This window comes from Coenobita brevimanus, chromosome 39 (assembly GCF_032717465.1).
Source record: "Coenobita brevimanus isolate Jiangsu-jjx chromosome 39, ASM3271746v2, whole genome shotgun sequence".
NCBI classification, from domain to species: domain Eukaryota; kingdom Metazoa; phylum Arthropoda; class Malacostraca; order Decapoda; family Coenobitidae; genus Coenobita; species Coenobita brevimanus.
The window spans coordinates 22812145-22829486 of NC_136992.1; the positions used below are offsets into that span (position 1 = coordinate 22812145).

At 43.5% G+C, this 17342-nt stretch overlaps 1 protein-coding gene across 1 annotated transcript in view; it reads right to left on the bottom strand.

The window, feature by feature from the left end:
• LOC145396870 (zinc finger protein ubi-d4 B-like) overlaps window positions 1-17342 on the bottom strand; it is a 636773-nt gene that overhangs the window by 221339 nt on the left and 398092 nt on the right. Inside the window, exon 12 of the mRNA XM_080270158.1 lies at window positions 179-196. Coding sequence (XP_080126284.1) covers window positions 179-196 — 18 coding nt within the window. The remainder of the gene's footprint in view (window positions 1-178; window positions 197-17342) is intronic.

A 17342-nucleotide genomic window follows, 5' to 3' on the forward strand; every position in this document is an offset into this window, starting at 1 on the left:
GTAAGGAAGAGGTAAAGTATGTTGGAGTTCTCTCCAAGGCTGTCAGGGATACAGGTAGTGTGCTGTATAAGCTGCTCTAGGTCATTAAGGATAGAAAAGATGTAGGCTTGTTCACCAGGTGGATCAGTGTAAGGAAAGGAGAGCCAAAGGTGGTGCTATCATACACCTTCTGTTAAACCAGTAATTTTCCTGGTTTCTTTCCCAATTACTCTTGGCACATATTTTTCCACTCCTGAATTATAGAGATCTTGAAAGACATCAAACTTCCTCTGTATCTCTTGTTTCTCTGAATTTTCTCCAATCCGCATTATCGAAAAATTTCCTCAATCCTGTAAAGTTTGCTTTCCCAAAGTTGTATCTTACCTGCCTATAAAGGTCATCTCTTGGCACCACATTCTCTATTATCATCTGGAACTCAATGACCACATGATCACTTTTTCCCATAGGACACAGATATTTCAAAGATTCATTTACATCAGGTTCTTTGGTTAGCAGAAAATCTAGTCTTGATGGCGTGTCATCACCTCTGAATCTTGTTTCCTCTTTGACCCACTGTGTCACTACATTATTCAATGCTATATTTAATAATATAATGCCCCACGAATCTTCACTGCCTCTTGAATCCCATTCCTCCCAGTTCACCTCTTTACAACTAAAATCACCCATCAGAATTTTGTTGTTGCTTTTCTCGATCACTTTCTGTAGATATCTAACCATGTCTGACAACATCTCCTGGTATTCATCGTCATTCCATGTCCTTGTCTTAGGGGAAATATATACTACTGTGATGTCTCTCTTGCCATTCTCTCCAGTTTCTAATTTCATATTTTTTATCATTTCAGCCCTATCCTCTCCCAGTTCCACATTATCCACACTGATGTTGTTTTTCATTGCTATTATCACTCCTCCTCCCATTTTTTCTTTTCTCACTTCTCCACAGTTTGTATTTACCATCTCCCATCTGGATATCAATATCCTCTCTTATTTTGGTTTCTACAAAGCACATAATATCTGGATCATATACCCTCAAGTAATCATTGATTTCTAACCTTGACAATATTAAACCATCAGCATTAGTATATGCCGCTTCTTAACTTTTTTTGTTCTTCTTTAGCTCCTCTTCTCTCCCTCTCTCTGTTGATACCATTTCCTCAATCTCTGATCCATAACTCTCCAATACAACACTGTCCTCTCTTCTTCCGTTCTCTGTTCGTTTTTTGGCTTTGCTTCCTTTACTAGCTCCATTATTTTAGTTCTTTCTTCCTCATTTGCATCTCTCCTTATCCAAACTCTTGAACTCCTCTTTTCTGATAATTTCCATGTTCTATTGATGATTTCATTTACCATTACCTGAGACTTAAACTTTACTTTAAGTGGCCTCGCCCCTCCTTCCTTGTACTTTCCTAGCTTAAACACTTACACAATCTCTTCTTGAGCTTCGATGTTACCCTCCATAACGACTGATACTATCTCTTTAGCCTTACTCAGTTCTTCTCTTTCCCTTTCTGATCTTACTGTCATATGTTATTCTTCTACTCCTGAAATTATGAAGCATTTTATCTTGTCTGCTAAATCCTTGACTAAAGATTCTCAACTCCTTGGTACTCAAACCACTTCCATCTCCACCTTTTCCTTGCACTGTTGTTCTATGGTCTCTTTCAAAAGTTATTTTTCCTTCCTCTTGAATTTTCTTCCACCCCTTGTGTTGCTCCCTGACTTCCTCAATGCGTTCAACTTGCATCCTTGATTTTGATTCACGCTCATCTAGTTTACTTTTAATCCTGTTCCTTTCTTCTTCCAACCTCTTAGCTTCCATCTTGAGCTGTTTTATTTCATTTGAGGCAGATTCACTACTCACTGTTAATTCTGTAACTTCACTTTCTTGTTCAGCACCGTGTGTGCATACTTCTTCCAACTTGCTTTCCATTATCTTAATTTCTTTCTCATGTTCTAAAGTCCGTTCCTACAATTCACTAATTAATGTCCATACCTTGTTTAACTCCTGGACATTCCTCTCTGCCATTTTCTCCACACCTGCTACTCCTGTTTCATTCACTTTAGTACTTCCTATACCCTTATCCTCATCGGAGAAGCCCGCAAATTCACCGCCACCAGATGTAAACAAAGAACTATCCCTCTCTGCCATGATGCAACCTACAAAAACTTTCTATTTCCACTGTGTCTTGTATTCTTGCTTGACTGAAATCTGAGGTTTTTTCACCAATATCAGACGGGATCGCGACTCGTGTATTCATTCACATAATCGCAATACGCTGGTCTCCTTTTCTCCGCTGATTTGGTGATTATTTCCCCATGATCCACAAACAGCTCCGTCTCTGTCGGCAACCAGCATGCGTGCGTGTGTGTGTATTTACCTAGTTGTGATATACAGGAAATGAGCTAAGCTCGTGGGGTCCCGTCTCATTTCTCAGTAGGTCATATTTTGCATTAAACTCATTTAAGTTTTTAGACTGGACGTTCTCTCTGTCCAGGCTGTTCAACAGGTCTATAAATTTATAAGGAAAATTATATTTCTTGACATCCTTCATGCAGCTTGGCTTCTTCAGTTTCATTCCGTGTCCTCTTGTTACTCTCTTATCCCATAAAAATAGATCTTCTCTGTCAATTTCATCTATTCCCATCAAGGTCCTGAACACTTCAATCATGTCGCCCCTCTCTCTCCTTTCCTCGAAGGAAGGCAAATCCCACTTTTTCAACCTCTCTCTGTACGACATATCTGCCAAACTGGAGACCATCTTAGTTGCTGTTCTTTCTATTCTCTCAATCTTGTTTATATCTTTCTTTTTGTGTGGGGACCACACTACTGCTGCATATTCTAACCTGGGGCGGATCATGGCCACTATCAATATTTTCATCATCTCCTCATCCATGTAATGAAATGCTACTCTTATGTTAGTCAAGAGTTTATACATCTCTCTAACTGACTTGTTAATATGTTTTTCAGGAGACAAACTATCCTGGACCAGCACTCCCAAATCTTTCTCTTCTCTCACTTTTGTAATAAGTTTATTACCCATCAAATAATTAAGTGATGGCCTCTTCGTACTTTTACCCATTTCCAATATTTTACATTTCTTTGCATTGAATTTCATTTCCCACATCCAGCTCCATTTGTGTATCCTATCCAGATCCTACTGCAGCATTTTACAGTCCCCCTCTGCCTCTACCTTCCTCATGATCTTTGCATCATCAGCAAACAGAGTTGAATAACTGTTCACTCCATCTACCATATCACTAACGTAAATCAGGAACATTACTGACGCCAACACAGAGCCTTGGGGGACTCCACTTGTTACTTCTCTCCATCCAGACACCCAGTCCTTTATTACTGTCCCCATTTGTCTGTCTCTCAGAAAGTCTCTCATCCATTCCAGGAGGTTTCCCTTCAGTCCTCCTACATGCTCTAGTTTCCACAATAGTCTCTTATGGGGTACCTTGTCGAATGCCTTTTCCAAATCTAAATACACACAATCCACCCAACCGTCTCTATCTTGTGGCATGTCAATTGCTCTTGAGTAAAAGCTCAACAAGTTGAAAAAGCTCAACAAGTTGGAAATGGGAGAAGGCAGGGCTGAAGTGATAAATAAGAAATTAGAAATTGGAGAGAAACTCAAGGGAGATATGGCGGTAGTGTATATTCCCCCTAAGACGAGAGCATGGAATGATGACGAATACCAAGAGATGTTGTCAGATATGGCTAGCTATTTACAAAAAATAATTGAGAAAAGCAATAATATAATTTTGGTGGGTGACTTTAACTATAAAGAGGTGAACTGGGAGGAATGGGACTCAGGAGGCAGCGAGGATTCGTGGGGCACTATATTATTAAATATAATAATGAATAATGTGATGACACAATAGGTCAGAGAAGAGACACAGTTCTGAGGTGAGGACACACCAGCAAGGTTAAATTTACTGTTTACCAAAGAACCTGATGTACAGTAATAGAATCATTGAAATATTTCTGTCCTATAGGAAAAAGTGATCACGTGGTCATTGAGTTCCAGATGATAACAGGGAACGTCGAGCCAAGAGACGAGCTTCACAGACAGGGAAGATACAATTTTGGGAGAGCAAATTTCACAGGACTGAGAAACTTTTTTGAAAACGCGGATTGGAGAAAATTCAGAGAAACAAGAGAGATACAAAGGAAGTGGGATATCTTTCCAGACCTCTACAATTTGGGGGTGGAAAAATTTGTACCAAGAGTAAGAGGGAAAGAAAACAAGAAAAAGGAGTGGTTTAATAGAAGGTGTATGATAGCAAAAAAAGAAAGAGATAAGGCGTGGAACAACTGGAGAAAGAGGGGCAACACCAGAACAAAGGAAGAATATAAAAGAACTAGAAATGATTACACAGGAATACGTAGAGAAGAAGAAAGGAATTTTGAAAAAGGTTTAATAGACAAATGCAAGGATGAACCCAAACTGTTTTATAGATTTGTTAATGGCAAACTGAAACAAAGGGAAGGAATCACTAAACTGAAAGTAGAAGGAGAGGTCTAAAAAGATGCACCAATGCAAGCTGAAATAATGAACAAATGTTTCCAATCAGTTTTCACTAATGAAAAAGAGTTTGTGGAAGGGGAGGGAGTGACTAGAAATGTACCGGTGATAAAAAATACAAAAGTGGAGGTACAGGAAGTGTACAAATTATTGGAAACTCAAGATGTAAGGAAAGCCTCAGGACTTGATGGAATTTCTAACTGGGTACTGAAGGAATGCAGAGAACAACTGGCAGATAAAATTCTCAGTTTAATCATGTGTTCTCTGGAAGAGGGGAAAGTGCCACAAGAATGGAAGAGGGCAAATGTGGTACCAATTTATAAGGGAGGAAACAGGGAAGAACCCCTGAATAATAGACCAGTGTCCCTAACCAGCATGGTCGCAAAATTGTGTGAGAGAATCCTGAAAGACAGATGGATAAAATATCTAGAAGAGATGAATATTTTGGCCGAATGTCATGTTGGATTCACAAGTGGAAGGTCATGTGTTTCTAACTTGTTGAGCTTTTACTCAAGAGCGATTGACGTGGTACAGGAGAGAGATGGTTGGGTGGATTGTGTGTACTTAGATTTAGAAAAGGCCTTTGACAAGGTACCTCATAAGAGACTAATATGGAAACTAGAATAAAGAGGAGAACTGAAGGGGAAACTCCTGGAATGAATGAGAGACTTTTTGAGAGACTGACAAATGAGGACAGTAATAAAAGATAGGATGTGTGGATGGAGGGAAGTAACAAGTGGAGTCCCCCAAGGCTCGGTGTTGGCGCCAGTAATGTTCCTGATTTACGTAAATGATATGGTAGATAGAGTGAACAGTTATGCAAGTCTGTTTGCTGATGATGTAAAGATCTTGAGGAAGGTAGAGGTTGAGGAGGATTGTAAAATGTTGCAGGAGGATCTGGATAGGATACATGATTGGAGCCGGAAGTGGGAAATGAAATTTAATGTAAAGAAATGTAAAATATTGGAAATGGGTAAAAGTACTAGGAGGCCATCACTGAATTATTTGTTGGGTAATAAATTAATCACTAAAATGAGAGAAGAGAAAGACTTACGAGTGCTGGTCCAAGATAGTTTGTCACCTGAAAAGCACATTAATAAGATAGTTAGAGAGACTTATAAACTCTTGACTAACATAATAGTAGCATTTCATTATATGGATGAGGAGATGATGAAAAAATTGATAGTGGCCGTGATCCGCCCCAGGTTAGAATATGCAGCGGTAGTGTGGTCCCCACACAAAAAGAAAGATATAAACAAGATTGAGAGAATACAAAGAACAGCAACCAAAATGGTCCCCAGTCTGGCAGATCTGTCATACAGAGAGAGGCTGGAAAAACTGGATTTGCCTTCCTGAGAGGAAAGGAGAAAGAGGGGAGACATGATTGCAGTGTTCAGGACCATGGTGGGAGTAGATAAAATTGACAAAGAAGATCTGTTTTTATGGGAGAGCAACAAGAGGACATGGAATGAAACTGAAAAAGTCAAGCTGCTTGAAGGATATCAAGAAATACAGCTTTCCTTACAGAAGTATAGATTTATGGAATAGCCTGGACAAAGAGATCATCCAGTCTATAAACTTAAACGAGTTTAAAGCTAAATTTGACTTACTGAGAAACAGCGATGGGAACCCACGAGCATAGCATATTTCGTGTGTATCTCAATTAGGTACACTGGGTAAATACATAAGTATTTGGAACAACTTAGACAAAAAGGTGGTGCAGGAGAAATACATTCATGTGTGTAAAAGTAAACTAGATAAATGTGGATATGGAGACAGGACAACACGAGCATTGCTCAATTCCTGTATACTACAAATAGGTAAATACAAATAGGTAAAATACATGACCTTCAACTTCTGAATCCAAACTGACTTCCAGCCAAAATATTCATCTCTTGCAGATATTTCATTCATCGTCCTTTCAGAATTCTCTCACACAATTTTGCGACCATGCTGGTTAGGGACACTGGTCTATAATTCAGGGGTTCTTCCTTGTGTTCTCCCTTATAATTTGGTACCACATTTGCCCTCTTCCATTCTTGAGGCACTTTGCCCTCTTCAAGAGAACACACAATTAAATCGTGAATCTTATCCGCCAGTTGTTCTCTGCATTCCTTCAGTGCCCAGGTAGAGATTCCATTTGGTCCTGGGGCTTTCCTTACATCTTGAGTTTCCAATAATTTATACACTTCCTGTACATCCACTTTTATATGTTTCATCACTACATTTCTAGTCACTCCCTCCCCTTCTACAAACTCACTTTCATTAGTGAAAACCGACTGGAAATGTTTGTTCATTATTTCAGTTTGCATTGCCACATCTTTATAGACCTCTCCTCCTACTTTCAGTTTGGTGATTCCTTCCTTTTGTTTCAATTTGCCACTGACAAATCTATAAAACAGTTTGGGTTCATCCTTACATTTGTCTATTATACATTTTTCAAAATCCCTTTCTTCCTCTCCATGTATTCTTGTATATTCATTTCTAGTTCATTTATATTTTTCCTTTGTTCTGTTATTACCTCTCTTCCTCCAGTTGTTCCACGTTATGTCCCTCTCTTTTTTTGCTATCATACACCTTCTATTAAACCACTCCTTTTTCCTATTTTCTTTCCCCCTTACTCTTGGCACATATTTTCCCACTCCTGAATTATAGAGGTCTAAAAAGATTTTCCACTTCCTCTGTATCTCTCCTGTTTCTCTGAATTTTCTCCAATCCGCATTTTTGTAGAATTTTCTTAATTCTGTAGTTTGCTTTCCCAAAGTTGTCTCTTCCCCGCCTATAAAACTCGTCTCCTGGCACTGCGTTCCCTATTATCTTCTGGAACTCAATGACCACATGATCACTTCTTCCTATAGGACAAAGATATTTCAAAGATCCTATTACATCGGGTTCTTTGGTTAGCAGTAAATCTAATCTTGATGGTGTGTCCTCACCTTGGAATCTTGTCTCTTCTTTTACCCACTGCGTCATCACATTGTTCACTCTTATATTTAACCCGCCAAATCCCGACCACTTTTCCACCACTGACTCCCTCCAATCCCGACCATTTTTGGAAAAATTTTTTTTGGGCTCAAACCTTCGCTTTTGGTGAGAAACATCGAAAATTCATAGAGAAATCAGTCACCTGAGGTTTAAAATACTCGATCCAGGTAGGAGTTCCTCCTTACCTTACAGGGTTTTCTATCAGGCTGGCTGCAAAGAAAACGAGTTCTATGGGAGGATAACTATTCCACACCACTCATAAACGGTATTTATTTATTTATTTGGTACGAATTTATATGTAGTACGAGAGTACAGTAATCCCTCTAATATCCGGACGCCCAATAACCGAACATCCCCACTAACCGAACATTATCGTCCTGGGATCAAACATTCCCAAAATGGTCCGAAAATCCAAAAAAATTGGAAAAAAAATCGATTTTTTGCCGTCCGTAATTTGAACTTGCCGCGCGCGCCGCGTGAGAGCATTGTTTTGGTTCGTCATTCCTCCGACGTCCGATAGAGCGCCGCTGCATCCTCCCCACTTCCCGCCTGTCTCTCACCGCGACAAGACCTACGCTCTTCGTCATGGCTGCCCACGTGCTCGCTTTTGTGGTGGTGCCGTACTTGCTGCAAGGCCTCCTGCTGCTCTCTGCCCTACTCTTAGTGTGTGTGATGATGGCCCCGCCTCCTGAGAAAAGGAAGAGAGTGGTGTTGACTCTGGAGAAGAAACGGGAGATATTGGAGAAGGTTGATGCGGGTTGGTCTTCCTCTCGCATTCTCCGCGAGTTCAACCTGGCCCGGTCGACTTTGTTTGATATCAAGCGTTCCCGAGACAAGCTCATGCAGTACATGGCTGACTTCTCGTCGAGAAGCAAACGCAACGTGGAGAGGAAGGTTATGTTTACTCCCAAGTATGCAGAGATCGACCGCTCCACGTTGATTTGGTATCGACAGCAACGTGCAGCTGGTGTGATGGTACGTGGAACGGAGCTGAAGGCTGCTGCTGAGAAGTTTGCAAGGCTTCACGACGCCCTAGACTTCAAGGCATCCGAGGGTTGGCTCTTCGTATCTGCTTGCGACATGGCCTTACTAACCGTAAAGCACATGGCGAAGCATTGGACGCTAACGAGGATGGAGTGGACGAGTTTCGGCACAAGGTGAAAGGCTTGATCGACAGGGAGGGCCTCACTCTCGGTCAAGTCTATAACGCTGACGAAACTGGCCTATTCTATCGCTCGGTGCCAACGAACACTCTCGCCGATGAGACGGAGAAGCGTGTACCTGGCCGCAAGCTTTCTAAGGAACGGATATCTGCTTTGTGTTGTGCCAATGCTAACGGCATGCACCGCTTAAGCCCGTTATTGTTGGCCGTGCAAAGCAGCCTCGGTGCCTTCGTGGGGTGATGGATGTCCTTCCTGTCAGATGGTACCATTCTTTGAAAGCATGGTTCACAGCTGTGATTTTCAAAGACTGGTTTCACCATCACTTCGTCAAGGAGGTCATACATTACCAGACGAAGACACTGGGAATTCCTCGCGACCAGGTAAAGGCTCTCCTTCTCTCGACAATGCACCTGCCCACCCGTGCGATTAAGGACTTGGTTGCTGAGAATGGCCGTATTAGGTGCATGTTTCTGCCACCTAATACGACTGCTCTCATTCAACCAATGGACCAAGGAGTGATCGTGGCAACCAAGCGCCTGTACCGTCGGAAGTTCCTGGACGAGGTGATGGTGGTTCTCGAGGACGAGGACGAGCGCAGGGAAGGACGTGACACTCGAGGCAAGCGGACTTTGGAAAACCTTCGCCGCTACAACATCAAGTCTGCGCTGTACAACTGGGCTAGTGCATGGAAGGAAGTCCCTGTGAAAACTCTTGAAAATGGTTGGTCTCGTCTGCTTCTCGGAACAGATGTGGAGTACGATTTCCTAGGGTTTGACGTGGATGACTTCCATGCACGGCTACGTACGCACGGCGACGATGTTGATGTGGACGATGTTCGTGAGTGGTTGGACGACGACGAGGGCGATCCTGGGTATCAGACGTTGTCTGATATCGAGATCGCGTCTTCGGTTGCTGGTGTCAGTCCCGAACTTGAAGATTCCGACGACGAAGGCGATGATGATGCAGACTCCGCCCAGCAGGACACTACTCCAGCCATCCCCAAGCTGAGCGCACTCCGGGAACATCTAGAGTTCGTCCTAGACTACCTGGAACACCCGGACTGCGACAGGGAGATGGGGCCCTTGGGACTCGTGGAGGAAGTGCGTGCTTTCCGGCAGCGCATCATCAATCGCCAGAATCATCGGTCCTTGCGTCAGTCAACGATTGACAGTTTTTTCAGGCCCGTGACCCCGCTGTGCCAAGCCCTGGTTCCACTCCGTTGCCTCCCCAAGACAGGCCCTCATGCTCCGAGCCACAGCCCAGCACATCAGCTACAGTGGAGTCACCGCTCGACGTGAGTTTGCGGCTGTCTTCAGAGTCTTCTGTAGTCGGTACGCCATCACCACTACCCACCGATGCACCCCTTTGGACGCCTGCCAGTGATACTCTCGGGCTCTGACAGTGAATAAACAGCAAGAACTTCTCCACTAGACCACACGGGAATTTTGAGTGTTGTGCAGTGAAAAACGGTGTGTTGTGTTAAGGTTTTCAAGTTGGGAGAAAGACTAAGTAGAAAAGAAATTTAACGTAACTAACCTTCTTTGTTTTGGCTTTGGAAACTTAAAAAAACTTGGGAAAAGTTAATGTGCAACACTTAAATTTAATGGAACATTATTTGGACTAAAGTGAACACTGTGAAAAGAACGGACTTCTGTGTGTTAGTGACTAAGTTCAGTGCAAGACTTCAGGAAGAGTGTAGTGCAAGTGCTTCAGGAAATCGTTCTTACTGTCAGAGTCCGAGAGGAGGCAGTTATTCATCGAGGTGGCCAGGGACTTGCTGTAAGTAGCCAAAATGTTTCATGTTGTACTATTTTCCATACTATATTTACCAGAATGTTTCATATTGTATTTTTTCCCATACTATACTTACCAGAAAGTGTCATACTGTACTTCTTTCCATACTAAACTTACCTCATGCATGTGCAGTAGGAATGTGTTTTTCAGAGTTCGGTTAGGTTCGGTTAGGTTAGGTTCGGTTAGAGTCCATAAGTACCAGAATGTTTATTAATGTATGAACATACTTCTAAACCCACATTTTATGTGTCTATTGCATTTATTTCAGTCATTTATGTGCCTTATTGGTGTGATTTGGGTGTTAAATAGGTGCTATGCATGTCCGGAGGGAGTTGTATAGGTGTTTCTCTGTGTTAGGGTCCGTAAGTACAAGTCCATAAGCTGGGGCCCAATATCCGGACAAAACCAATATCCGAACCTACCGATGGCTCTATTGATCCGGATATTGGAGTGATTACTGTATATTGGTTTTCAAACGGTAATATAGGCATTATAAGCATTGTTTCACTCACTAACTCATCACCATTCCTGACCTTTTTTTGCCACATTACCTGATCATCATTTCTGACTGTTTCTTCCTCTAATGTTTGTCCTCCACATTGTCATCGATTGGGGAATCACTCTGGCCCTGAATTTCGTACCGTGGCATGACATGGCTTTACTGGCCAGGTCACTGATAACAGGTGAATTGCTGAGAAAAGGGCATGCAGGGGGGGGAGGAGGTCATGCTGGGTAAGGCATTGTCCCTGCCTGGCATCTTGTAGAGGAAGGTGTCCCGTGTATACGTGCCAAAAATTACTCGTGAAAATTGAAAATGGTGCAAATTAGGGACCTTGCAATTGATTCGCATTTATGTACGTCGACGGGATTGGCAGTGGCAAAACGTGTGGACGTTAATTCATGTCGACGGGACGCCGCGGGTTAATGATACAGTGCCCCACAAATCTTCACTATCTCCCGAGTCCCACTCCTCCAAGTTCACCTCTTTGCAATTAACCCCTTAACCGCGGGACATCACTTTCGTGACGCTCGGGAGCAAGGGAACATACCAGGGGGCATCACATTTGTGATTCTGTGTTATTTTGAATTCGTCCGGGCTTTCAAGTGGTGGCTTGTATCATCTATCAGTGCTACCAGTGTCCAGCTATACTCAGTTCTGCTAATGTCACCTGTACTCCCATCCACTGTTGACAATTTAGCCATTTTTCTCCTGTCCTTGACTCCCCCCCTCCTTACCTCCCCTCCATTACCCTCTCCTCCCATCTGACCAGCTGCGCTGTGCTACACAAATGCTGGATGGATTTTTCCACTCATTTTATCCATTGAAATGTGCCATTTGCCCTATTCTTATACAAAATAATATATAAAAGAAAGAGAAAAAGTAACTGATACTGCCATACATCTGGAATGGGCTAATTATCACCTGGCAACACCTCACATGCACTCGTTCACTAATTTTCCCTGTTTATTTCCCCTTGAAATATGCTGTATGACCTATTCTCATAATAAAAATATATATAAGAAAGGAAGGGAGAAGCCTAAGTGATATTTACATTCACCTGGAACTACCTAATTTATTATGTATTGTCTAGATTTCCAGCCAATCATTTCATGGCGTATATATTAGCATCTGTCACCACGCTGACATTGGCAGCCCTTCACTGGCCCTAGGCAACAGCATTCAGTTTACTGTCGTCTTTCAAGGTGAAATAACATCGGATTCGCGCCTGTCCAATTCCGCCGCTTTTTAGCCCCATGCAAAGGACCCTGTGACCTCTACCCCTACTAAGCCTCGTGTGGAAAGGGATAAAGGGCTAAGTGACTGCTGTGGAATGTGAACTGGCTAATTTATCAATGATAATGATGGACAGTGACTACGATCATTCTGGTGACTCTAAAATAGTGCAAGTGGAAATGTAAATAATGTGTAAATAATGTGCAAACAGCAAGTGAAGGTAAATATAACTGAACTGTGGAAAATAGTTTTATAAGTTACTGCAAGTGACAGTGCATAACATAGTGTAAATATAACAGAAAAGTCTATCTATCTATCTATTGCCAGACGCCTCAATCCCGTTTGGGGTGGCCACAAACAAATCGCCTCCAAGTCGCCCTGTCCCCCGCCATTTCACTCCCCTGCTCCCAACTCACACCCCCCTCTCTCATATACCTCTCCACCCCATCTCTCCATCTCATCCTCGGCCTCCCCCTCCCTCTTTCCCCCTCCACCTCACTCACATACACTCTCTTCGTCAGTCTTTCACCCTCCATCCTCTCCACATGGCCAAACCACCTCAGTGTGTTCCTCATAACGCTTCCTATCACATCCACATCAACACCACAACGCTCCTTTATATCCTCATTCGTCAGCCTCTCTCTCCATGTGACTCCACAGGCTCCTCTTAAATAACTCATTTCCACGGCTCTCACTCTTGACTTGTGTCCTTCCAACAACGTCCACGCTTCACTTCTGTACGTTAGAGTTGGTATCACAATACTGTCATGTAGTAACTTTTTCACTTCCATGCTCACTTCCCTGTTTCTTATCACTGCTTTCAAAGAACCAGCAACCTTTCTTCCCTGCTGTACCCTTTCAAGCACTTCGCCCTCCAAACCTCCAGAAAAGTAAATAATGTAAATATAATAGAGAATGTAAATAGAAATGTATGTACAGTAATCACTCCAATATCCGGATCAATAGAGGCATCGGTAGGTTCGGATATTGGTTTTGTCCGGATATTGGGCCCCAGCTTATGGACTTGTACTTACGGACCCTAACACAGAGAAACACCTATACAACTCCCTCCGGACATGCATAGCACCTATTTAACACCCAAATCACACCAATAAGGCACATAAATGACTGAAATAAATGCAATAGACACATAAAATGTGGGTTTAGAAGTATGTTCATACATTAATAAACATTCTGGTACTTATGGACTCTAACCGAACCTAACCTAACCGAACCTAACCGAACTCTGAAAAACACATTCCTACTGCACATGCATGAGGTAAGTTTAGTATGGAAAGAAGTACAGTATGACACTTTCTGGTAAGTATAGTATGGGAAAAAATACAATATGAAACATTCTGGTAAATATAGTATGGAAAATAGTACAACATGAAACATTTTGGCTACTTACAGCAAGTCCCTGGCAACCTCGATGAATAACCGCCTCCTCTCGGACTCTGACAGTAAGAACGATTTCCTGAAGCACTTGCACTACACTCTTCCTGAAGTCTTGCACTGAACTTAGTCACTAACACACAGAAGTCCGTTCTTTTCACAGTGCTCACTTTAGTCCAAATAATGTTCCATTAAATTTAAGTGTTGCACATTAACTTTACCCAAATTTTTTTAAGTTTCCAAAGCCAAAACAAAGAAGGTTAGTTACGTTAAATTTCTTTTCTACTTAGTCTTTTCTCCCAACTTGAAAACCTTAACACAACACACCGTTTTTTTCACTGCACAACACTCAAAATTCCCGTGTGGTCTAGTGGAGAAGTTCTTGCTGTTTATTCACTGTCAGAGCCCGAGAGTATCACTGGCAGGCGTCCAAGGGGTGCATCGGTGGGTAGTGGTGATGGCGTACCGACTACAGAAGACTCTGAAGACAGCTGCAAACTCACGTCGAGCGGTGACTCCACTGTAGCTGATGTGCTGGGCTGTGGCTCGGAGCATGAGGGCCTGTCTTGGGGAGGCAACGGAGTGGAACCAGGGCTTGGCACAGCGGGGGTCACGGGCCTGAAAAAACTGTCAATCGTTGACTGACGCAAGGACCGATGATTCTGGCGATTGATGATGCGCTGCCGGAAAGCACGCACTTCCTCCACGAGTCCCAAGGGCCCCATCTCCCTGTCGCAGTCCAAGTGTTCCAGGTAGTCTAGGACGAACTCTAGATGTTCCCGGAGTGCGCTCAGCTTGGGGATGGCTGGAGTAGTGTCCTGCTGGGCGGATTCTGCATCATCATCGCCTTCGTCATCGGAATCTTCAAGTTCGGGACTGACACCAGCAACCGAAGACGCGATCTCGATATCAGACAACGTCTGATACCCAGGATCGCCCTCGTCGTCGTCCAACCACTCACGAACATCGTCCACATCAACATCGTCGCCGTGCGTACGTAGCCGTGCATGGAAGTCATCCACGTCAAACCCTAGGAAATCGTACTCCACATCTGTTCCGAGAAGCAGACGAGACCAACCATTTTCAAGAGTTTTCACAGGGACTTCCTTCCATGCACTAGCCCAGTTGTACAGCGCAGACTTGATGTTGTAGCGGCGAAGGTTTTCCAAAGTCCGCTTGCCTCGAGTGTCACGTCCTTCCCTGCGCTCGTCCTCGTCCTCGAGAACCACCATCACCTCATCCAGGAACTTCCGACGGTACAGGCGCTTTGTTGCCACGATCACTCCTTGGTCCATTGGTTGAATGAGAGCAGTCGTATTAGGTGGCAGAAACATGCACCTAATACGGCCATTCTCAGCAACCAAGTCCTTGTCGCACAGGTGGGCAGGTGCATTGTCGAGGAGAAGGAGAGCCTTTACCTGGTCGCGAGGAATTCCCAGTGTCTTCGTCTGGTAATGTATGACCTCCTTGACGAAGTGATGGTGAAACCAGTCTTTGAAAATCACAGCTGTGAACCATGCTTTCAAAGAATGGTACCATACGACAGGAAGGACATCCATCACCCCACGAAGGCACCGAGGCTGCTTTGCACGGCCAACAATAACGGGCTTAAGCCGGTGCATGCCGTTAGCATTGGCACAACACAAAGCAGATATCCGTTCCTTAGAAAGCTTGCGGCCAGGTACACGCTTCTCCGTCTCATCGGCGAGAGTGTTCGTTGGCACCGAGCGATAGAATAGGCCAGTTTCGTCAGCGTTATAGACTTGACCAAGAGTGAGGCCCTCCCTGTCGATCAAGCCTTTCACCTTGTGCCAAAACTCGTCCACTCCATCCTCGTTAGCGTCCAATGCTTCGCCATGTGCTTTACGGTTAGTAAGGCCATGTCGCAACTTGAACGCGAAGAGCGAACCCTCGGATGCCTCGAAGTCTAGGGCGTCGTGAAGCCTTGCAAACTTCTCAGCAGCAGCCTTCAGCTCCGTTCCACGTACCATCACACCAGCTGCACGTTGCTGTCGATACCAAATCAACGTGGAGCGGTCGATCTCTGCATACTTGGGAGTAAACATAACCTTCCTCTCCACGTTGCGTTTGCTTCTCGACGAGAAGTCAGCCGTGTACTGCATGAGCTTGTCTCGGGAACGCTTGATATCAAACAAAGTCGACCGGGCCAGGTTGAACTCGCGGAGAATGCGAGAGGAAGACCAACCCGCATCAACCTTCTCCAATATCTCCCGTTTCTTCTCCAGAGTCAACACCACTCTCTTCCTTTTCTCAGGAGGCGGGGCCATCATCACACACACTAAGAGTAGGGCAGAGAGCAGCAGGAGGCCTTGCAGCAAGTACGGCACCACCACAAAAGCGAGCACGTGGGCAGCCATGACGAAGAGCGTAGGTCTTGTCGCGGTGAGAGACAGGCGGGAAGTGGGGAGGATGCAGCGGCACTCTATCGGACGTCGGAGGAATGACGAACCAAAACAATGCTCTCACGCGGCGCGCGCGGCAAGTTCAAATTAAGGACGGCAAAAAATCGATTTTTTTTCCAATTTTTTTGGATTTTCGGACCATTTTGGGAATGTTTGATCCCAGGACGATAAGGTTCGGTTAGTGGGGACGTTCGGTTATTGGGCGTCCGGATATTAGAGGGATTACTGTAGTAATATAAGAATACGAGTATATATGCTTGGAGTAATGAAAGTGAAAGTTTCACTCTAGCATGTATGATTCCTGGAGTCATGAAAGTGAAAGTGACAGATTCGTTCTCCACGCTAGTATACAGGATGAGAAAGTGAATGCTACGAATTTTACTGAAAGAGAAATTGAATGCCTACAGTGACAATAAACTACTATTACTGAAGGAAACTTTTGGATAAAGACTGCAGATATATATAAGTGTTATATAGTACACTAATAGGAATATAAAGTGTGAGTGTTTTTATGAATAATAAATGACAGAATACCAGCGGGGAACTAGCGCAAGTGGGAAGCTGATACACGCTCATAATTTTCATTGCTTTCACAGTGGTTTTTTTTGGAGTATGGATTCCAAACTATTTGAAAATCACAGAATAGTGTTTCTAGTGATAATATCAGCCTGTGGTAACCATATTACGGGGTGTCGGAAAGTGTAAAGTGGAGACTTCGTTACCCAACTTCAGAAGTCTCCACAAGTCCTACGGTACTCGACGAAGGCTCAACAAACATCCCATGAGAAAGCTGAAGGTATGTGCCATATGCATATGTAATTATAATATTCTACGACAAATAACTGATTTTTGGCAAAATATTTTTACAAAGTCTATCGGAGCACGAATATCCTAGTGGGACACGCAAGGAGCGCCAAATTAACCCCGCGGTTTAGGGATTAAAGTCCCCCATTAAAATTATATTGTTGCTTTTCTCAATCACTTTCTTTAAATAATTAGCCATGTCTGACAATATCTCCTGGTAATCATCATCATTCCATGCTTTTGTATTAGGAGGAACATATACTACTGCCATATCTCTCCCACCATTCTCTCCAGTTTCTAGTTTCATATTTATCAGATAAGCCCTACCCTCTCCCATTTCCACAGTATCTACATTTGTGTTGTTCTTCACTGCTATCATCATTCCTCCTCCTCCTGTTTTTTCTTTTCTGTCTCTTCTCCACAGTTTGTATTTACCATCTCCCATGTGGACATCAACATCCTCTCTTAAATTAGTCTCTACAAAACACATACCATCAGGTTCACGAACCCTCAAGAA